At 48.9% G+C, this 23,253-nt stretch overlaps 1 protein-coding gene across 1 annotated transcript in view; it reads left to right on the forward strand.

The window, feature by feature from the left end:
• Positions 1–23,253, forward strand: part of LOC104368318 (tyrosine-protein phosphatase non-receptor type 11) — a 56,203-nt gene that overhangs the window by 8,511 nt on the left and 24,439 nt on the right. Inside the window, exon 2 of the mRNA XM_042794741.1 lies at positions 10,616–10,711. Coding sequence (XP_042650675.1) covers positions 10,616–10,711 — 96 coding nt within the window. The remainder of the gene's footprint in view (positions 1–10,615; positions 10,712–23,253) is intronic.

The following is a 23,253-nucleotide window of genomic DNA, read 5'->3' on the forward strand; positions in this document are numbered from 1 at the left end:
GGCAGCCTGTGCTGCAGATTGTTCCCCTTCCCTCCCATTGCCCCACGTTCCCTCCAGGGTGGCACAGCCGTGCCAACCAGAGTCTTTGGTCCCACTTTGAAAACCCCATTTCCTTCTTCCTCATCTTCTGGGGTGCAGCTCGTCCCTGTCACAGCATGAGCTACTAAAGGCAGCCGGACTGAGCTGCTCAGGCTCTCTGGCTTGACACGGAGGTGAGTGCCAAGAGGGTGTAAAAAGGCAGCGGTTGGGTTGACAAAACAGTGGTAAAAAAACCTGCCTTAAAAATATGAATAGGACACAGGCAGGAGATTGAAACATTGCCATTCCCCCCTCCCCCCCCGCCCCGCTCCACTCCAGTGCGCTTTTGAAGTATTTTTAAAAATGGAGCAATCCCAGTTGGAGAAACTGAGGGAAGACCTGCTCGCAGTGACAGGAGGGTCAGCAATGAGCCGTATCGCCCGCCGTTGTGCTGGGGCTCTCTGCTCCATCCTACCTCTGGGGTAACTGGGAGGTTACCCGCAGGCTAGGGACCACACCAGCTCCTCCAGCTGCGGTTTGCAGCAGGTTGTCACACTGACCCATCTCCAGACTTGGGGTAACTACGAATACTCGACATAGGCAGAGGAGAGCCCATCCCTTGGGACATGTTGTTTGGCCTTTGGGGGATTTTGAGAGGGTGGGAAGGTGACAAAGATTTAATTTCAAAACAACAACAGCAAAAAAAAACCCTTCACACCCTTGAGCAGCATCCCTACCATGTAAGGTAGTTGCTGGGGCTATATCTGTCCTTGGTTTGTTTCTTTGGGGGTAGCTTTTTGTTTGTTTGTTCCCCCCCTTGCTCCCACCCTCCTGAAATATTTCAATCAGTCTCCTCTCTAAGAAGTGTAACAAGCCCTGCCACTGATTAAATTCTAAATATAGCTGTGGTATTTTTTTTTCTCTCCAATTCTTCATGATGTATCTAGGTAAAAAATAGCCTTGGCGACTCTTCAAAGGGGACATGGGCCTGCTATGGGCTATATTTTTGTCTTGTCACCCTGCCCAGGTCCGAAATAAACCTCCTCATTTTTAATTAGCTTGCCGGGTTATATAATCCCGAAAGCTAAGGATTTCTGGGCTCAGCAGGAACGCACGTGATGCTGTGGGCCCAGGCAGATCGCGGCAGGCAAAGGTGGTGTGTCAGGGTAGGGGCAACACAGCAGGGATCTCCTCTCCTCCTCCTGGCCCCGGTGCCAAGTGGGAGGGAGCCTGCGGAAGCCAAGATGCTGTAGCACAAGGCCCTGCTCTTGCCTTGCTTCCTTGGAGCCTTATTTATTTATTTATTTCGTTGCAGTACTTGGAGAGGAACGTGCTGAATGAGGAAGGGCTTGGTTAATGGTGAAAGCTCCTGGGCTCCTCGGCTGTCTGTGTTGCCTTAGGGGCCTGGTTATCGTTTTCCTCTGCGCCTGGGAGAATGAGTCAGGGTTTTTTTTCTGCCCTTGGCATCATCCTAACATCCTAAGTCGTTTTACTCCTGGCTGAGTGGAAGCATTTGTTTTCCCACAGCCCAGCTCTGTCTGCTTAAGCATTATCCTGCTCCCACCATCCAACGTGAAAGGTGGGAGCCAAATGATTCCTCCTCTCTCGGATGCTTTCAGGTGCAGGACCCTGCAGCACCTCTGGCCCTACCACTGCAGCTTTACTTGCTCTCAGAACATCTCTCTGGAGTGCCGGCCCGAGGAGGGCTGCTGCAGAACATGCCCATCCTTGTGGTTTGCACGTAGGAGCTCCGATTGACTCTTCAGGTTCTTGTGTTCATGATGACCCCAGTCATCCAATGTGCATCCTTCTGCTCTTACCAAAGTAGCTCATCCAAAGCTTCTCTTTGGCCTCGCTGGACAGATAGCCCAGCAGATGAGCAGACCATGCAAAAGGGACCAGCGTGTGTTTGTTCTACACAGCTTTAAAAACTTTCTAACCACCAGATGGAGCAAAGGAACTTAAAACAACCATGGCTGATGCTTTGGCCAGGGGTTGCCACTGGGCACGGAGGTGTAACCTCTGCCCCGTGGGCAGCTGCAGTACTTGTGCCTTGCCAAGCTCTGCGTTGACTTGCTTCTCTTCTTTCCCTGGAAGGCAGGGCTCAGCCTTGCCCTTTGGTCGTAACCTGCCGTACAGACTGCAGGTCCCGCTCCCTGGCATGTCTTTAGTCAGGGCTTCTCCCAACCCATGCAAGGGAAGGCTGTGCTGCAACAGCAATGCTCGTTTGCTCTCTGAATTGAACCAACCCATCACCCACTGTCATCGGTATCTCATAGCAGAGGTTCAGTCCTGCTCCGGGGAGGGCTGGGGGGCTGGGGTGGCAGTATTTGTTGCTGCTGTAGCTTGAGAACAAGGGAAGTTTTCAGTTGTCATCTCAGTGGTCAAAGCTAAGAGGAACCGGCGTACTTCAAGAAGTGCAATTTAGTGAGGAAGGCACGGTTTTGAAGCATTTGACTAGATTGAAACCAGCCAGTTTTGGTGTCTCTCCTGACCTCTGGAAGAAGAGGGATGCAGTGCATCTCTGGGATTTGAACAAGCTTCTCCAAACCGTAAACCTCTACTTTGGTGTTGAGCAGAGCTGGGCATAAATGACAGAATTAAGGGTCTTCAGACTAGTGTGAGTGAAAATAGGCTGGATTTTCCGGGGCTGTTTTTCAGCTGAGTGCCCCAAAGCAGGCAGCTGGTGATCTCGGGACAAGTAGTAGCACAGGCTGTTTGCACATGGTCCCTCTTGGGTGACGAGCCATCCTACAGCCGATCAGCTCCCGCAGCAGGCGCTGGCACATCGGCCGGGCCAGTCTTCCCACCTCTTGTCACTCATACTTTGTGCACGGGTGTTTGGGCAGCGACTGTCTAAAGGCAGACAGTCATTTCTTCTCTTCAGCTTTGTACACATATTTATTCCAGAATAAGGCTCTTGCCTCAGTTGCTGCAGGTTTACTTGGCTTGTCGCAGAGGGTTTTGGCAAGCCTGTTGGGAGAGAAGGGAACACCGAACAGGTTTCTGCATGAAGGGGTGGCCAAAAAGCAGTGGAAAACCCGATACTGTCAGGTAGTGACTACATGAGAAAGCCAAGATGTAGTTTGAACTCGGTGAAGAATCCTTGCTGCCAACAGTGAAGCACATTAACAAAGTTTAGAGGAAAGAGCTTGAGGAAAAACAGCGTGGGATTTCATGCAAACATCTGGCCCTAGATCTAGCAATCTGATTTAAAAGAATAAATGTCCTGGGGGTTATATTTAAGCACAGCATCTTGAAGGCCCAATTAGAGATTTTTTTTTTTTTTTTCAATCCAGCACTGAGTAGACAGGAGACTTGAAATCAGTGAGTCTGGGTGATGCTGAAGAAAACAGAGGTGTCCCCTTGCTCAGCATTCGCCTCCCAGCACTGCGATGGGTATCTTGCATGGCCACTTCCCGTGGGCTGGTGGCAAGTTGGTTCATCCAGACCAGGAGAGATAAGAGTGCAGCGTGGAAGCTGCAGGAACAGGGACTACATTGATGAATTTCCCGAGACAAAAGTTTTAGTCCCATGTTTGCTCCTAGTGCTGAGCTTCGAGGCTGTAAGGACAGGAGAGCTCTGTGGTGGTATACCTAAACACGTTAGGACGGATGTATTGTGGAAAGGGAAGACAGCTTCACAGAGGGCCAGCACAGCGTAACCTACTTTTCCCCCCCCCTTTTTTTGCTGTATCATTGCAGCTGTTATCTCTGGCATCTCTGATGTCTGACCATTGGCGGGTAGTGCTGTCTGCCTGCATGAGCGGAGGAAGAGTGTATGAGTGTTAAGTAGGAAACTGGTGTATATTTTAAAGCACGGGTTTGCACGGAAGTGCTGGCAGTAAACAAAGGAAAGTCCTGTTCTAGTTGTGAAATTGCTGATGCCCTTGATTGTTAGACGCCAGTTCATCTCTTTCTTGGCTTGTTTTTCAGTGTTGCTTTCAGCCTTGGAATGATGGCACAGAGAATGATGGGATGCGTTCTTATTCTTGGATATTTTGTTGAGTGTCTTTGGAAGAGTTTGCCTGTTGGCTGTTAGGGTACTCAGTAGAAAATCTGTCTTCTGCTTGTATTCTAGGGATAAGAAGTGAGCTCAAGTGCCAGTTCCAAGCAATGCCCTTTACAGCAACAGAAAATAAGTTTTTGAGGCTTCGTTGCTGCAAAGAAATGCAGAAATATCCCTGAAAAGGGATCTCTAAGTACTGTGCAGGGTTGGCCATGAGCCATGGTTTAGGATTGCTTTTCCAGGACTTGCATATTACTAAAGCAACATTGCTGGGCTTAGGGAATGACCCAGAGAAATGGCAAAAGGATGAAAAAAGTGGAGCCAGGAGCTCAGAGCCAGCACAGCCTTGTGCAGAATGGCCACACTAAGCTTCTCTGGTACTTCAAGGCCATCCCATGGACCCATGGGAGCTTAGAAGCCTTCCGTAGTGTACGAACCAGGGGCAGGGAGTTTGCACGGGAGCAGCTGTTTTCCCTATGGCAGGACCTTGCTCCTTTGGGGTGCCATGAGGTGGCTGCTCTACAGGAGGGCATATGGTCAGGATGGTGGCATTGTCACAGATGCTACAACATTGGCGTGAGAAAGTAAGGTGGACAGGCCCCGAATGAAGAGATGTCTTACAGCAGTTAACCTAGAAAAACACTCTAGTGTGGACATCTCCATTTTGCCCATCACAGCAGGAACCGTGGAACGTGGAGAGGAGGAACTGAACTGAGCTGTGTGAAGGGAAGATGGAGTGCTACTGTTGCCCTGACACCGACCCCTTTCATGTCCTGGGCAAAACATTTTGTCTTTAGCACCCTACTGCCCCAAGTGCAGTGCTGAGGTCCCTGTGGGAAGCGTTATTCTGTGGGATGTTCCCACCAGCTGCATCAGGCACCTGGGGAGCAACTGGGGAAGCTTGGCACTGCTGGAGGGCTGCCTGGATCTCCTCCATTAGCAGGAATTACACCCCTGAGTTGCTCTCGAGTCTCCCTCTGGGGTTGTCAGCTTTTCCTACTGACTTGGAAGTAAGCATCCTTCTTGAGCGTAAGAGCTACTCTTCCTCCTTCAGCAGAAGGCAGCAGGAGCCGCTTGGGTGGGGAGAAACCCTAAAAGTGGGCCAAGCTCTGTTCTGTTCACCTCCTGCTCCCCCTCCTCGGGACCAGCCGGGCCCTGTGAGGACAGTCCCCAGTCCTGCCCAGCATTTCCGAGCTCACTGCAGTGAGGCAGGGCTTCCAGAGTGCTCAGCTTTGCTCTGTGGTCGAGACTGTTGCTGATCTCTAATCTCCTCTGTGCCTCAGCTGCTCTGTTGGCACATTAAAGGCTAGCCGCAAAGCAACCATAATTGTGCTAAGTGTCTGTGGGATAATGGACTAAATACTCCGGATTGCAGAGGCAGCCGCATACCCAGCTATTTAATACCTTGATTGATGTATATTTAGTTGTTTGCCAGCCCACAGGAGGACAGACTTCCGAGCTCTTGTTTCTTCTGCTCTATGAAGCTGGTGCTGCAAGGATGTTAAAGAACTAGGCAGGAGTGAGCTATCTGACCAGTCATGAGGTTGCAGGGCTGTGATGATCCCAAGTTTGCTAGGACTGGGTGTTGTGGTCTTCCTCCCTAGCTTGATGAGCCAAGAGAGGGAGACTGGTGGTGGTTTTAGGCTCTGTTTGGAAGAGTGGGGTTGTCCTCTGTCGCTGCAGCCTTTGGCTTCTTGCAAGACTGAGAACACAAGTTCTTTCTGCCTAGGGGTGGCCTGAGGAAAGGTCTGTGTGCCTGAAAACTTGCTTGATTGCAGCACATGTTTCACATTCATGGATAACCTGTGCAGTGGTGTCTGTGATCAAAGTCCACCCCTCGATCACGAGCCCATCTATATGTTGTATCCCTTCCCTTATGGCGTGAGGTGTCATGGGCCCACAGAGCCATAAATAATTCACCTTTATGTTGCCAATCCAGATCTACCTAAGGCACTTCAGCCTTAGCAGCCTGTTCCACCTGATGGTGGTTTTGATGTGCAGAAGGGACATTCGCTTTGAACATCCAGCCCAGCACCAGCAGTTGAGGTGCTGATAGGAGCTGTGTTTCAGTAACGACCACTTCCGAGGCAGCTCAGACTCCTTCATAAGCTGCTAAAGTCTCCTTTTCAGCTTCAGCGTTTTCCAATTACATCATCTGATCTAATAAAAGATGTTACCTCTCCCTGTAAACCTTGCTCTCTCTCCACGTCAAACCTCAAACCTGGACATGTTGAGATGCTTGGGCTGTCTAACTTTAGGCACCTGTGTGGAGTGGCTGAGATGAGTGTCCCCATCTAGTCACAGGGGAGAGAGTGGGTTCTGTTCTGCATCACCCTCAGGAAGTGACTATTTCTCTCCATGCCTGAATAAGGGGACTGGACTCTAACTTGGGTGCCTTACAGCTATGTGGTCTACATTCTCCAGAAAAAGCGAGCTCAGAAGGGCTGTGTGGAAACGCTTCTGCCCAAGGTGCCGTTGCCTTTGGGACCCAGCAGTACGTGCTGTTTAACACGGAGAGCAGGGCAGTCCGCGTCCCCGAAGAGCTCACAAAGCGGAGAGATAAGGTGCACAAGCGGAGGGTTACGAACCCTGCTCCGGAGGGCAGAGGAACCGAGTGGGAGCCAAACGAAGGGGCTGCTTTTTTAAGCTGAAATTAGGAAATCCCAAAAGCAAGCAGGGACGCAAAGATGTTTCAGGGCTTCCGAGTATCTTGAAGGTTCCTCCCGAAGGAGCGTGGCAGTCCTGTCCCCGACCGGAGCGGAGCCCCGATCCGTGAGCTGCTGCTCTCCCCTCCCAGCCGTGCCGAGGGTGATGACGGCTGTTTCAGCACTGAAGGTCTGGAGCAGAAATCTCTCTTGCTGCTTTCCATGGAGGAGGAAGATTTCATAGGAAGCGCTGTTCAGATACAGGCGCTCCATGGAATGAATATAACTTTGCCCACTAGCCATTCTTTTTTTTTCCTTTTTCTTCAGCTTCAGCTGCCCATAAACTGACAGATGTTGTCACATACCATGTGCACGTGGTGGTTACCCTCCCCTGTCCCCTTCTCAACACTCTATTCACAGCTGCTGGCTTTGTACCGATAAGAGAATGAGATGACTTCCTTTTCTTCTCTCCACCCCTACTCCCTTCCAGAATAAGCTGGGCTGTTTTTTGGTAAATAACGAGCTGTCACTTCTTCACTTGAAACTATCCAGGCTCCACCACCTTGGCCAACCCTCCTGAAGGATGCTGGAGGCTGGAACGTTCCTATCAGGCAGCAAACTGCCTTCTGCATCCTAGAGCAAGCTCTCCCCACCTCCTCTATCCTACAAATCTTACTGCATTTTGAGCTGTGGACTAACGAATCTCTCTGCATACTCTGCCGGGTCAGGAGCCTTGACCAGTTATGGTGAGGTAGGATATCTGTTCTGTGTATGTCTAGCTTCTATTTTTAACGAAGCTGATATTTCTGAGTGGGAACAAAGCAAAGGGGAGAAGGCATGGAGATCATCTGTGTAGTTTAGATTGCACAGAAAGGTTCCACTTGTGCTAGAGGAGGATGTGAGCTAACGACAGAGAGCACCTACGAGGGTGTGGGTGCTATTAGGGTGGGAATAGTAATTAACAGCACTTGTTAGCCACAGACTAGCAAATTTGCTGGAGTAGTGCAAGATTCTCCAGTGGAAACTACCCTTCAGATGCCCCTGCAGCACACGGGTGATGGTAACTTTCTCCTTGTGCTGGCTTCAGCACTTGGAAACGGTGTGTTAGCAGTTTCGTTTACATGATTACTATGATTACTGTTAATATGATTGCTGAAGAGGCTTTTGGTGCTGACTGCAGCCTGGGAGAGGTTACCCCTGCTGTGAGCAGTAGGTTATTTTGTGATGCTATTAGATTTTTATCTTGTTATTACCTTGTTAGCAATGCTATGTTAATAGTTACTCGCTTACCTCTTCATTTGCCTTGCCGTGTCTCTAGCTGAGCACTGATAACTAGCTTGCCTGTGTTGTAATTTCAAGGTTCTGGACACCTCTAGCTGAATTTTATAGATAGGGACAAACTGCGTGAAGTGAAAACATTTAGTCAGAAGGGCAGTTTGTAAAGTAGTGAAGGTTATACAGGGCATGAACTGTAAAAGCTGTATGTGAAAGGGTCTGCTGGAGTTGGGCAGGGAGCATGGAACGATGCCTTTGCCAGGCCGGAAGGTACATCAGGCAGGAGCATGTGTGAAGAAAGCAATCCTGTCTGCTGGAAACGCAGGGAACGGGTCCAGGGCAGGAACTGGGCTGTGTCTGAAGCCGTGTTTGAGGTTGTTAAATGCAATGGGATCGTTGTGCAAGTGGCTATGGCTCTTTGCCACGGAGTGTAATGTGGAGCATGCCTTGGGTTTTCCTTCCTTCCTTCCTTCCTTCCATGGGCGTGGGCTGGTCTGAAGCACTCTGCAGGGATTCAGATGATGGGAGTTGCTCCAGCCTGTTGGTAGTTCACATTCCCTTGTATCTCAAGAGCATCCCAAGGCTTTTGCACTAACCTCATTTCAATGCTGTTCTCTCATGTGTTGCAGAAGGGACTGGTTTCTTCCTTTCTGGTCTCTTCTTTGGGTGTGTTCTGCTTCACTGGATCATAGCAAAGCAGCTAAACAAATACTTTTCTGCTCCAGGAGGAAGCCTGTCAGTCAGACAACAGCTGGGCTAGTTTCAGTGTTGGCTGGTAATATGTATTTTTAATGCTCCAACTGTCTGGCAGGTGGGCCTGCAATTTAATTTTAACTCGCTTTGTGAGAACAAAACCATTTGTAATATACAGGCCAGTAAGCTTTCACAAACGGGGGGAGTTCAAAAGAGATTTTTTTTCTACTATTAGACCTTTTGAGACTAGTAGGTAAGGCCTCCTCTGGCTGGGGTTAAAGTGCAGCTCGGTGTTTATGGTGGTCTTAACAGTGGGACACCCTTTTGGGAGAAAAGGCAGATTCAAATATTTTTAGAAAATTTAAAAACTGAAGCTGAAAATAATAACCTCACACACCTTTGGGGCTGATGCATTCAAAAGAGCTTGAGGGACTTAGCTACACCTTTTTTTAATTAAGAGAACATGGGTGTAAATCCTCTGGGCGACTTGGAAGAGCCCCAGCTGCCAGGTTCCTGCTAGTGCAGGTGAGTATAACTGGGTGTTGAAATGCACGTTGGCCTGATAAAACTAGGTCTACCTCTCCCATTCTGTGGAAACTGAGAATTGTAAGGGAAAATTTGTGTTGTCTTTTTTTTTTTTTTTTTCCCCCCAAGGAGTTTCAGTCTTGTGCTGTGCTTCCCATCCTCTTCCTCAGTGTAGCACGTGCTAAAGCCATGTACTGAACTCGCAGCTGCCTTTTTGCTAACAGAGGTCTGGCTGTGGATGCTGGAGGGGGTCCCCAAAGCCTTGGGGGCGCAGGTCCACCAGCTGGGCTGCCTGACACCGGGGCAGGGTCAGGACCTCAGGTCCACAGGCAGGGACGTGCCTGGAAGCAGAGCTGAAATGGCAATGTTATTTCTGGAGTTGAGAAAATATTTGGAATCTTAATGGGGAAATTAAGACGGTGCTATCCTGTAAGGGATTTTTACGCTTGTTTTCAAAAAAACCCCCAAACTTTCTCAGCAAGAGCCAGTATCCTTGGGGTATTGGGCCCTAAATTCACAGCAAGATCAGTGGGAATTGTACGTGTACCAGCTGGGCAGGAATAGGTTTTGCTCCTGAAAGCACCCGTTGGATGTGTGATTGCTCCCAGGTCTGTGTAGGCAGTGTGCAGGTTGGGATAGCTGTGGAGTAGCTTTCTGCTGAGCTATCAGGTGGCCTTAGTTCCTGTCTGGAAGTGTCTGTAAAGGCATGTGGTGTCTGGAATAGGCACCAGTTCAGGGTAGCAGCTGATGCCTGTTCCAGCCTCGTGGTCTTTTCTTCAAGTCCCATTGGTGCTTCTCTGCAGATGACAGAGGTGCTAACCTGTGGTCTTCCCTCCCCAGCTACCTCACGCCTGGATTTTACCAGCTATACATTTTAGTGGTAGGCTGAGAGCCAAATCCTTTGCTGGTGTGCATGATACAAAGGGAGAGGTGGCAGGTTTAGTATTTGTCCTTTATCAAAGACCATCCTCTGAGGAAGGATGGACACATGAGTTAAAGTTTACATTGACACCCCTCTGCCCAAATCAAGTGGGTATCCCATAACTGACACACATTCTTGGCGGTAAAGAGGGGCTGTATTTCTGTGCATAGTTCATTTCCTGAGCAGCCAAACCAACTTTTGAGGTGGCCATGTGTTTAAATCAAATGTAGAACAAGTGGAAATACTATGTCTAGTTTCAGTGTTCAAGAACAACAAACTTAATTGACAGATTTTCATCTAGAGGTAGCATAGAGGTTTGCTGTATCCCAAGACACTGAGATACTTTGGGTTATGAATTTTTCATAGCCCTTTTGGGGAAGCACAGGGGCTATGGTTAATGCCATACTGCAGTGTGGTGGTAGGGCAGTCTGTTCTGACCTAACCCCTTGAGGTAGAATAGAGGCTTGTTTTCTCCTACTGTCTCTTTGAGTCAAACCACCATGGAATACTTTCTGATATCTGGCTTCAGGTGCAACTGGAGAAACCATACTACTCAGGCCAAGAGGAAAAGTTTACAAGAGGCTACATCTTCCACCTCCAAACACAAACAAGGGAAACTACTGAGGTACAGAAGTGAGGGCTGAAAGCCCACATCTCACTCAGACTTCACTTTCTGCAGTTAAAAGCTACCTTGCAGTGTTGGTTGCCCATGCTGGGAGGGCTCTGCTATTCCCAGAGAAAGTCAGCACAGGGGAAACCTTTTCCCAAGATTTGTTCTTCTCTTGGCTATTGTGAAGAACTAGCTGAGTCTACAGAAGTACCTTTGAGATGTGACTGGAGTTGGTCTGTAAATGGCCCATTTTCTTCATCCATCATGGCTCATATGCCAACATTTCTACAGTCGTCTTTCTGATGTGACTCTGTTCTCAGAGTGCTCTGACATGTGTTGATAACACATGTAAATTGGTGGGGAAAGGCCCTTGTGGGATAGATAATTGCATGATGCTCTAAAGAAGGAACTCTTGCATCTAAGCAAGAGCATGTAGTATCTTCTTTTGGAAGTGAAAATGTAAGTTTGCACTTGTGGTGGGAGGCCAAGCTCTCTAACAACTCCTCCTTCCTTCCTGCCTTCAGTTCGTAGTTTGAAGCATCTCATCTTGTGGCTAGAGAGGACCAGCTGGAGCCTGGTATTTGACAGTGTCTTTCTGTGGCTCTGGTTAGGCAGGCATGCTGCATATGGTAGCCACAAGGCAATGTGAGTGAAGAATACCCAGGCAAACAGACACACTCCGGTTTGCATTGATCCACAGCAGAGTGGGAAGATCAGTTAGACTTTTCTGATGTATGGTAAATGTTCCCTGTACCACCACTGTGTCCTAATGCTCACTCTGCACCCTTTGGATAGGCTCTCCTGGCTGTGTGAGTTGGCCAAAGAGAAACCCAGAGCTGCTGCTTCTGCAGCCAGCCTGGATGAAGCACACTGGGGATTAGGATGCGGTTGCAGGCAGTTTTTTTAGCAACGGGAGAGCTTGAGCAATATATGTGCTCAGGTTTATACAAGCTGTTGCTCTAAGGAGCAGAGCTGCTAGACCAAGTGTTTGCAAAATGATGGACCACGAGTGATGGTTGGCCTTCAAAATGACGCAGGCATAATCCTTCTAATTTCTTGTATGTGGGCAAGAAATGCGGGAGCTGGCCTCGGTGGGGGTGAAATGTCAGCTGCTCACTGAGGGGAGGAGGGGGCAGCAATGCAGCAGGTGGGTCCCAATCTCTTTCACATCCTTTGTGTGCACCCACGTGAGCGCGTAACGCGACTCCGCTTCGCGCTGCCGTTGCAGGCCGGGTCGCACGCTCACGCTCCGGTGCCTTACTGTTTGCTCGAGTCCTGCGGAGCACGCGGTCCTTTTTGTCTGCAGATGATGTAATTTTGAGCCCTGGAACTTCATTTTGCCCGTGGCTTCCTTTCCTTCTCACTGCAGAGCCTTTATCTGGGGAGTGCAAGACAACGATGGTGAAAGAGGTTTTCCATATCGGCGCTGTGGGATGCGCTGTGAGGAAGTCCCCACGATAGGCAGAGCCTTCAAATGCTCTGGCTTAATGTGTGTGCAGGCGGGGGGAGATCAGGCTCTCCACAGCCACTTCAGTTTAGATATGGCCTAGACTAACCTTGACTGCTGGATCACCAAGAGAAATAGCTGTGAAACCAGCACCTCCCATGAGCTGTCCACCCCTTGAGACCCGCTGATCTTCCTCCATCGTCCCTGAAGCTGGGGTGAGCTGTGTCTCTAAAACTTGAGCTGAAAAATCCAGGTAGAAAATGCCATTGAAACAGGGATGTGATGAAACAAGTGGCAGAAATGGGGCAGCTTGTGTGCCAAAGGCCCTTGCTGAACCGTCAGCAGGAAATCATCCCAGCTTTCCACTGAGTAGCTGAATGTGGATGCAGAAATGATGTGCCAACGGGCTGCTCTGCCCGTGGTGGCTGAGCTGCCAGTGTCCGTGTCCACGGCTGTTGTGTGCTGGCTGGGACAAAGAGCCTCCACGGAACCACGAGAGTCCGTAGGAGGGTATTCCGCTGAGGGGCTTTGTGTCACAGCCTGGCAAGCACTTGTTTAGGTCAAAAGGAAAAATATGCATGTGGTACTCTTACCTCTTTTTTTTTTCTGTCCCTCCCCAGCAAGGCTGTCATACTGGGTATCTAGTGAAAGGGGTAAGAACATGACCTTTTGCCTGTAAAGTTCACCTAGGCTTCCTTAACACAGAGAGTGAAAATCACTCTGAGCAGAAGTATTCTCCACAAAGGGAAGGTCTGCATTTGCAGTTTCTGGCTTTTCTTCTTGAAATTGCTATTTTTGAGCTGATGACCTGATTTAATAGTCTTGGGTTTCCCCAGAGAGATAACAGGTGACCATGTGATTGCATTCTGACTCTTCACATCTTAGATCATAGCCTTTTTAGAGAAGTGAACTTGTGCTCATAGACTTTTCTTTTCCCCTAGTGCTCGTGCTCTGGCCTGCCTAGAGCAGAGCCCCTTTGGCAGAGTGGGCAGGCAGTGATGGAGACCGGGCTGAGGAGCCACAGTGAAGCACAGAGGTCACTGCTAGAAGCCATTGGCTATCACTAGGTCAGCCTCCAAGCTCTAAATCCTTTTCAGATTCTTTGAACCATGTATTGGCCTCCCAGGCTCGTCAGCCTTAGTGGAAATTAGGCCCAGCTTGGAGGTTGCATTGAATAGAAGTGTGAGGCACCCGTCCTAGTCCTGGTCTCGCTGGGTAAACTTCGGCAAGCCACGCTACTTCTGGCCTCTCCCACACTCCTCTTCTCAGACTTCACATCGTGAGATCTTGTTGCAGGGATCATCCTCTGAGAGCTTTCTGCAATATCTGTCACAGTGGGGCTTTGCTCCTGATCATGATGGTGCTATAAAGGGAGTTAAGATGTAGAAAAGTACCTTAACGTGCTTGAATGAAGGGTCTCTGTGCCTCCATTTTTCACTGCAGGCTTTGAACCTGAAGATGGCTCAGAGAAGGACTTGGCTACACCTTTATTAGCCCAGACTGTGTCTTGGCTGCAGGGTAGCCAGGTTAGTGAAGGGGAATGTTGCTCCTGCACACAGCTGGAGCAATGACCCTTTGGGATAGCATAGCTGCTGCATCTCTGTGGTTCAGTGGCCAGTCACTGGCTCCAGAGATGACGAAAGGCATAACGTAGCTGTGTGCTTTTCTTCGTATTACTGAGAGATGAGAAAAGAGCGGGGTCTATTTCTGAAGTGGAGAGGACATCAGTCAAAATGCTAATTTTAACAGTTTCACATTAAAGCAGAGAAGCAGAGTGAACCCTTGCAGACTCTGCAAAGCAGCGAGTCTGGGAGCACAGAGAGATGCCAGGTCCTCTGGATGATGTGTTTGCCTGTGCATCTATCCCAAGCAGAGGAACTGATGCATAGCCTTAACTGGCTGCTATTTATGTGACAGGAGTTTTTCGTGGTATTTGTCCTTGGAGTGATTTCTCTCTGTTCTGATGTCAGCCAGATTTAACAAGCTATCTAGTTTCTTAAGCAAAATCATTGCTTTAGACACCTAACCAACTTGAAACCCTTTGCTAAGAGACTGTGACAGAACACAAATGTGTTGATGCTTTTAGGATTTGGGGGAGATGGGTTGGATGGCTCAGAAGGTGAATGAATGGGACAGCGTGTGAAAAAAAAGATGTGCCAATGGCAAGCAGGGACTAGAATAATTTAGATAAAGGGAGTGAATCATAGGGAGTAGATGAGTGCAGAATCTTGCATGTGTCAGGGAGATAGGACAGATGTGAATTTATATTAATTAACAATTAATGCCAGCTGAGGCTCCAGAGCCAGTAAATGGAAACTGTCTGCACCTGCCAGGAGGGTGGTGCCTGCTCCTATTTTTGTAAGGCCTGCAGGAGAGACCTCCTGGAGTGCTTTTACTGCTGTCTCTGGGTTTTGTACATACACTCTCCTCTTCCTGGTTCAGCAAAAGCCACCCCCTCCCCCAGGATGGCAGCTGTGGGTCTGTCTAGCCGCCTACCTCCAGGTCTCCAGGGACAGGGCTGAAACTGGAATTAAATGACAAAGTCATAAAACTGATCTTACTCACGTACTCAGAGGTCACTGCTAATCCCTAGCTAAAACTGGTTTCTTTGACTGAAACTGCTCTGCCTGGTGCACAGTCTCACAAGTGACATTTATGGAAAAGCTCTTCTGAAGAACTGCATATGAAGCCATTTCTGACTGTAATATTGGAGTTTCAAACTGAGATGTGGGTGGTGAATTAAAACCCCTCTTTGAACGTGGCATAGAGGAGCGTGAGGTACGCTGCTGCTCTTTAGCTCAAAGCATCTTTGCTTTGCCTTTCATGAAGGTTGTCATCGCACGGGCAGAGATGTAGGCTGAGGTTTCCAGTGCTGCAGCCAAGGCTGTTTCACACCCACTCTGCGCGAGCATCCGTGGCATATCCTGCAAAAGGGCAGTGGGCTGAGGATGGTCTTGGAAAGAACTGGTCCAGAGACTGCTGAATTAAATGGAAAACAAAAACACTGAGCAAAACCCTGGCTGTTTTTGACAGGATATCAGTGGAAACCTGGCCTTTCTGCAGGAGGTGGGACCGGTGGGTGGAAACGCGTGTGCATCCTCAGCCGAGGCTGGCCGCGGCACGCAGAGGGGGTTGCTCTCATCTGCTCTTTCTTGTGGTATCTAAATCCAGTGGGGCACATCAGCTGGTTAAAAAAAAAAAGAAGTCTACAAAGCCCTGTGAATATTTGCAAGGTTTGCCTGCAAAAACTACCAACCTGCCCCTCCTGAAATAAGAGCTTGACTTCTGCTTTGCAGCAGCAGAAGGGTGTCTGGCCTCTTCCAACACAGCACACTTTTTCATCCTTGCTGTTTAATATTGCTCTCTCTTCAACAGTTCAACTGTAGGGGTGGGGGAAGGTGGCTACTCATGCCAAAAGCATGGCAGGGTTCTATCCTGCTTATCTGCTCTTGTTCAGTTACTCTGAGAGCCTGTGTTACTTCTATTGAAGGGTTTGTCATGAACCAGGGGACCTCAGTGATACCACTGAGTATGGTGTGTGCTGCATGACCCAGGTTTCTGTGCCTCTCGGTCCCGGATTTATCACTGGAGTCTTTCTGTGGGTGTCAAAACCTGCTGGCAGAGGGGTACGGGGTGGCCTGGAAGCACTCTGCCCTGCCTGTGTGTGCGATGGGGGGGGGCTGCACCATCCTCCCTCAAACCATATGGGAAGTGGGTGAAAACTATGAATCTGCTTGTTGGGAGCAATCCCACCAACCTTTGGCCAGGGTCAGGGCCTCAGCAACCACTCCATCTGCTCTTCACTATTGTTCCTGGTCTTTAAGTGTTGGAGTAAACAGAGCTGGTGTGGAAACAGGCCAGACTTTCTGCATAAACACCTTGTTTGCTTGGAGTTGGCTGTTTGTGCTAGTGGTGAGAGCTTGGTTTATGCAAAAAATGGACTCTTTAAATGAGCCTAAGGATGTTAGACATCTAGATTCTACTGGAATTTGGTGGAAACAAGATGTGTAACTTCTTAGAGAAAGACGTTAACTATTCTCACCGGAGTGTGGGATCCATTAGGAAAATGCTCTGTAAAATATATAGAGAAGGAAGCAAGTTGGTCTCTACAGATGTGACTGTTGCACCCCAGAGAATGCAATGGAGACTTCTGTACCTGCTATGGAAATGGGTATGCTGATTTAGAAATGTAGTAAGAAAGTTTTTTTGCTTGTTTTAAAGTTGTTTACAAAAGTCTTGAGGGATATTAGATGATGTGCACTGGCACGGTTAGCTGTCGTGATGCTAATTGCTTTAGGAAAATGAAAATATTTACCTGTATGTAGAACTGAATAGATTTGCAGGGTATATTTATTTAATACGCTCCCCTGAGGCGATGCTTGGTATAATGAGTCTTCTGATGGGATCTGAATTGAACCAGACTAGAACCAACAAAGGGGGCTGTTTGCAGCTCTGTCTGGTCGAGAGATGCTTTATATGCAGCCATACCTGTGTAGAACAGCTTTCAACAAAGGTGTGAACACTAATAATTTAGTACGGAAACATCTTGAGGCCAACAGCAGCCTTGCTGTGTAGTAAATGCACACCTAAATTAAGCCTTAATGTTGCAGGACAAGTATGATCTCTCCTCAACTAGCATGGAATTGCTTATTTCCATCTTTTTAGGAAAGTCTCTCCTTGTTTGGATTAGGTTGTTGTTTTTTTTTTTTGCTGATGGCCAATGTTTTAACATCTTGCTCAGTGACATCCCACAGGCGGGTCGGTATCTGTTGGGCACTGTTGGGCATCTGGCGTGCACTGTTGCTGGTCTTGCTGCAAAAGGGACTGTTCTTCTGGGAGAAACTGGTCCTGTCAAGCATGAGAACATTTGTGTTTTGGGTAGAGGAAACTTTTGGGCCTGATGGATCCAGAGAAAAGCTTGGACGAGGTAACCCTGAGTGTCTTCTAATGAGGAGAATGCAGCGCTGCTTTTATTATCTGGTTTAGATGTCAAACCCAACACTCCAAAGCATTTTTCAATGCTTGAAGTTAGCACTACTGACACTCAGGGTGCTGTTTTGCATGGCGTCCGGAGTGGTTTCTAGAAGGTCTCATTTTCCTGTAGCAGCCTGGGGGGTTTATAAGCTGCAGAGCTGCTGGCAGCACATGGTCTGTGGGCGATTTCTCACACTACGGGCTTCCTTGTTCAGCTGGACCCCAGGTGGTCTGTGACAAACACCCTGCTCACACCAAGTTTCTACTGTTGTGCAGAGAGCTGCAATGCTGTAGCAGCTGCCTACCCTGGATGACACTGCAGAGAGCCCTCGACATGCAAGTGCAGGACGCCCTTTTCACTCCTCTTGGAAACCAGTGTGTGTTGCAGATCCCGGTCTCTCCAGCCGGCAGCATTCCTCTGACAAATATTACCGGCTCTGGGTCTCCTCCTGTAACCGGGTTGGCCAAGTTGGCAACTGAGAGGCCAAAGCAGCCTTGCTGAGTGCGTGGGCATGATATTCCCCAACCCCAGTCAAGTTGTAGAGAGCAAACCACGCTGTGCAGAGCTTTGCTGTTCCCCAGGGCAGCAGGGGCCAAGTCCCATCCTAAGTAAAATTCCCTCAGAGAAAGAGCTGCTTCTCTCTTCTCCATGCCAGGACCCTGATTCCTGGGTATTCCCCCTCCATACCAGAGGTCTCTCACAGGAATAGGACAGCAGCATTCACTCAGCCCAGAAGCTTGCACCTACTAGTCCCGTTCTAAGGATTAATAACCTTACAGAGTGAATTGCTTCTGTGACTGTCTCAGCCTCTCTTCTGCCTCAACTATGGTGTGAGAGCTGTTGGTGGGTTATCCTTTGCTGTTCAGGACAGAAAGGAGCATGTCTGCTGTGTGCAAATGCAACAAACTGCTGGGTCTTTATATTCTCTTTAAATGGATAATAAGTGTCTGGATCCTTTAGGCAGCTCTGAAGGTTTCTTTCCATTTGCTGAATAGGAAACTTAGTCTTGCGGAGCGCTGTGTTGCCCCAAGTTACTCCTGCTCACAAGTCAGCCTCCGTGTCTCTCTGCTGGAATAAGCTTCAGTTGTTTATTTGCTTGGCTGCCTCCAAGGGCTGGGTCCGCATCCTGCCCTTCCTTCCCCGCGGCAGGACGTGGGGTGACTCTGTGGGGAACCAGGGGGTCCGCCTGCCCTGCATGGACAGTGTCTGCTGTGAACACTGACCCTTGGCTCCTGGCTAGTGTCGAGAGGCTGTAGCATAGCAGAAGGGAAGTCTGGTGGCAGTTGGTCCCCTCCTCCACCTTTTCCAGTTTTCTGAACGACCTCAGCTTGCTGGGTTGGAGTTTGTGTTGAACCGAACAGTGCTAACCACACACGAAGTGTGTAGGCGTTGTCTCTTGAGCCACATTTGCTTTGATCCTCTCCAAACCTAACAAAAAGAAGTTTTACCATGACAAATGCTTCAAATTCTCTTGCTGATGTGGGGCTAAATTGGCCTTCAAACCCAGGCACTGGGGGACCTGCAATAGATGTGCACCTGGGGCTGGCTTCTCTGGGGAAGTCCCAAAATAACTGCAGTGAAACCCTGGGCACACGCTGTTCCCAAGCCCCCTGGCAATTGCTTTTAAGTCTTCAGTGGTGGCTCTGGCTTTCATGTGTGCAATATTCTGGGGTAGACGTCCTGGCTCTGGTGGTCTGTGAGTCTCAGCAGCCGGGGTGTTCACTTGGCAGCATTCCCTTCTGTGCAAGATGCACGCTTGTACCTTCTCTGAGCTGTGTCAGAAACGGGAAAAAGAAAAAGTGGTGATGTGGAATAACTTGCTTCTACCTCCTTTGGGACCTCACTTAGGAACTTTATTGTTTACCCATAGGTTAAAGGATCTTAGGCCCCATCACAGCTCCATAAATGTTAGCTGGGAGCTGTAACTCTCTGCAATACCTCAGTCATTTTCAAGAGTTCATGTGCTGGTGGCTCGGGATGCAGGCACCCTGCTTCCCTGATGCCATGTTCAGTGGCCTCTGAATTATTTCACAAGTATAATTTCAGGTATGGTACTTTTATCCATGGGACGTTTGCTGGAGCTGTTTAGAATACTGGGATTCCTAGCTAGGCTTTTCAAAATGCCTTGGTTTATAGATTTCTGAGGGTGTAATGGTGTTGCTCAACTATTTGTTCTGTTTTATCCCAAGACAGGGGCACAAGGATGCATTCCAGCAGAAGAAAGCATTCCTGCTCATGCTAGGGAGGAAATGAGTAATACTATATGGAAACAACAACTCTTTAGTAATTAAAGTGAAATTATTTGATAATTTTTAACACGGAGAAGGGTTTCCTTCTCCAGAGCTTCTGGTGGAATGCTGCTCCCACCCAAGGGCCTGTTTTGAAGCCAGGGGTCCCTGTGTCTGATTTACCTGGCCCTGGGGAGCTGTGCCACCACCACTGCTTGTCTTGGTACCCCCAGGTCAGGACGGGTCTGTACCCATTGCATCAGTCAGTGTATGGTAGTGCATGGGTGGGGGATAGCTGGCATCTACCTAAGGTTTGCCCTTTGGTGTAAGGGGGTAAAATCACGACAGGCTTTCTGGTGTTTTTGTGTGGTTACTGGACCCTTCTGCTTTTGGATGTGGTGTGCTCTGGTCAGCTTGGCCTTGAACCCTACACAGAGCCCCCTCTGTGCAGGGTCCCTCCCGGCAGCCCAAGCACCCTCTTTTTGTCAGTCTGTGGTGGGGACTCGGCACTGCGTGCAAGTCTCTCCATTTTTTCTCTGTTTATTTTAATAAATTTCTTCATGTAGCTTTGGTTCCTGAAAGGCGCTTGTGGGTGACTTTAATTTAAGTTTGATTTTTAGATGGATTGAATGATGGAAGGGAAATGTGTTTCTCTGCAGGAAAGTGGTATTGCCCGAAGTTGACAGTGTATATTTACTTGCAGAGATGAAAAGTTGTTAGATCCTCACTCTTATTTAAAGCAGTTCTTTAGGGGTGACTCAGTTCTGCAGAAAGCGGTTGCCTGAATGACCTACTGCACAACAATACTTGTTGTTTGCTGACATCGAAACAATGGTGTGATATTAATGATGTGCTTTTTTCACCCCCCTATGGTGAGGGATCTAGTTTGGATCCTTTTTATTTGCTTGCTTTTTCTGAATATTGCAATCTTCCTATAAAGATTCGGTGAGTCCAAAAGGTCTGACTTGAAGCCCAGGGCTCACCTGCAAGCGAGTGGGGCTTGCTGTTTGACACACAGCTAGAGCTTGCAGTCTGTGGGACTGTTGAAGGCTCTTTGCAGGTTTTATTACTGCCATTTAGTGAGAGATGTGTGGGTTGGTGCTTTCTTCTCGTCTGCTCTGTTGTGGGTTGGCTTTGCTTACCAACAAATGTACTCCAGTAAAAACCATAATGAAAAACAGCTCTAAAGGTGCTTTCTGCAAGTACAGCTTAGTCCAGGTCAGGGGGAAAACAAGTTGTATTGACAAAAGCGCCTCGAGCTCTGCAGTGGCTGTGGCAGTTGTGCCTTCACCCACAGGAGGAAGCAGCACAGAACTTCAGAGCAGGCAGGCTCTTGGTGTACACCCAGTAGGATGGGGCAACTTTCACAAACCAAAGAACTTTAAGTTCCCTTTTGGCTGGTTTTGCTATTTTTTATTTTTTTTTTTTATTCCACTATGCACAGGAATGGGAAATTTGCTGAGACCTGGAAACAGGTGTGCAGGAATATACCCTGTGAGAGGGAGAGGTGGGTTTCGAGTCATTTGTGGCTCTCTGAGCTGCACGAAGGGTTGAGGATGTGCGCTGCAATGAACCTCCTGGTTTTTGTGAATTCCAGTGTAGTCCAGGCAGAAAGGCCTCCAGGGAGCAAGTGCTCAATTTCAGGACCAGAATTCCCAAATGGAGATGACCTTGAATTTGAAATTACCCCTTTCATGCCACAGGCCTGAAGTGTCTTCCCTGGCTCAAGAAGGTGGCCTGCATGCAGTAGTGCCAAGCAATACATCCCTGTCCATAGGCAGCCCTGCAAAGATGAGCTGTGCAAGGAGGTTTTCTGTGTTCTGGAAAGCCATGAGAGAGGTGCCTGTGCTTGCAGAGGGCCTTCCCTCCTTCCCTCCTTCCCTCCTTCCCTCCTTCCCTCCTTCCCTCCTTCCCTCCTTCCCTCCTTCCCTCCTTCCCTCCTTCCCTCCTTCCCTCCTTCCCTCCTTCCCTCCTTCCCTCCTTCCCTCCTTCCCTCCTTCCCTCCTTCCCTCCTTCCCTCCTTCCCTCCTTCCCTCCTTCCCTCCTTCCCTCCTTCCCTCCTTCCCTCCTTCCCTCCTTCCCTCCTTCCCTCCTTCCCTCCTTCCCTCCTTCCCTCCTTCCCTCCTTCCCTCCTTCCCTCCTTCCCTCCTTCCCTCCTTCCCTCCTTCCCTCCTTCCCTCCTTCCCTCCTTCCCTCCTTCCCTCCTTCCCTCCTTCCCCTGCTAAATTTGGAAATTGCCTTTCCTCCCTCTTCTGTTTTTGAGGGCTGCAAAGGTTTACTCAGCTCATTGTTTGTGCTTCTTGCAAGCTAAATAACAAGCTGTCTGTGTATGAATTGGTTCCTGTCCAAGCAGTGGGAGTCATTAAGGGAAAGGGTGTTTAGCATTTAGGTTTCTGTTCAGCGACACAAAGACATCAAAGTTGACAGAGCCCAAAATTTGCCCCCAATATACTTTTGTGTCTCCTGTTACACAGTGCTGTCCCACTCTTGAGTGTTTACAGAGTTTATAAGTGGCTCCCTGCTATTCTCAGTATTTCACTGAGAAGAAGATGCTGAAATGGGACCAATACAAATTTATTTTGTAGCTGTGATCAGCAGCTGCAGTGGTGGGAAAGGAAGAGGGTTATGGTCCTCCCTTCCCAAGCACTCATCATTGCACTTGAAGGGAGGTTGGACATAAGGTCCTTTTGTTCCTGTCGCCTTCTTCCTTGTGGGAGCCCAGTGCCTTGGAGGCTGGAAAATTCACAGCCCCAGCACCTCTTGTCCTCTTCCTGACACTGACAGCCTACACGAAGTTGCCCATTCTCAGCGTCACACAGGCCTGGCTCCGGCCGAGGTGCAGCATCCCAGGACAAGAAGACTTTACAAAGGAGCCTTGAGGGACACAGCGGGACAAGGGGAGGCATGGGGGGGGTGTGGTTCCTGTTGCCAGAGCAGCCTTTGAGGAGTGTGTACCCTGGGGTGGACACTGCTGTCACACCGACCGGGGTATCCCCAGGACCGCTGTGTGCCCGTGGCTACGGGTCTGTGCCTACAAGAGCTCTCATCCCACTGTTTCACCAGAGATGTTTCCTTAGGTTTTTTTCCTACTATGTTCTGGCTAGCGATATTGTGCTGGTTTTATTGCCATTAGGCATTCAGTGGAAACGTTACATGTGGCCTTTGGGAGCTCTGCGTTGTCCCTGAGCCCCATTAAGCTCCATCAGAGGCATTCGTTCCCGTGCCAGTGGCAGTTTTGTGGCACAGTTAAGTGCTGGCCCTGCAGACAGTGGATTTATGAAAGGGCGTCACTCCTGTGATGTCAGGAACACAAGGCTTGCAAACACTGGGATTCCTGTTTGCCATCTGTTTCCATGGCCCTTCCCTAATAGACCTCTCCTCCTCCAGAATTCAAGGATCTTTAATCAAAACTGTTTGGCTTGCGGTGGGAGGGAGGAAATCCCAAATTGTGGAGGAGATGGTGACATTTCTTGACCTTTTCTCTGTGTATCTCGGAGACAAACACACTCTAATGAGTGTGCGTGTGCTTATGTTTGTAGGTTTAGACTTTGGGTGTATTTCCTAACGGAGGCACTCGGCGAGATGCTCCGTTATGCGTTTCTCTGCAACAGGCGAGATTAGATAAACTTGCAAACCCTTTGGGGGCCAGTGTGTTAGCAAACTTGATCCACAGACAGCTTTATACAAGAAACTACCTTACTAAATGTTTCCAGATACGCTTCTCTTGACAACCCACATTTCGCTTTGCTTGGAAAACTTAAGTGTTGCATTTTTGAGTCGTTTGGTTCAGAGCGGTGTGGCAGATCTGTCCGCCCATGCAGGAACCCTTACAACACTGTCCGTTACTCTGAAGGGAGTTTTGAGTGTGCAGCCTATTCTCTTGCAGTTGGTGCTGCCTAGAAACACT

This window comes from Tyto alba, unplaced genomic scaffold (assembly GCF_018691265.1).
Source record: "Tyto alba isolate M040663 unplaced genomic scaffold, T.alba_DEE_v4.0 Super-Scaffold_20000042, whole genome shotgun sequence".
Classification (NCBI taxonomy): Eukaryota; Metazoa; Chordata; class Aves; order Strigiformes; family Tytonidae; genus Tyto; species Tyto alba.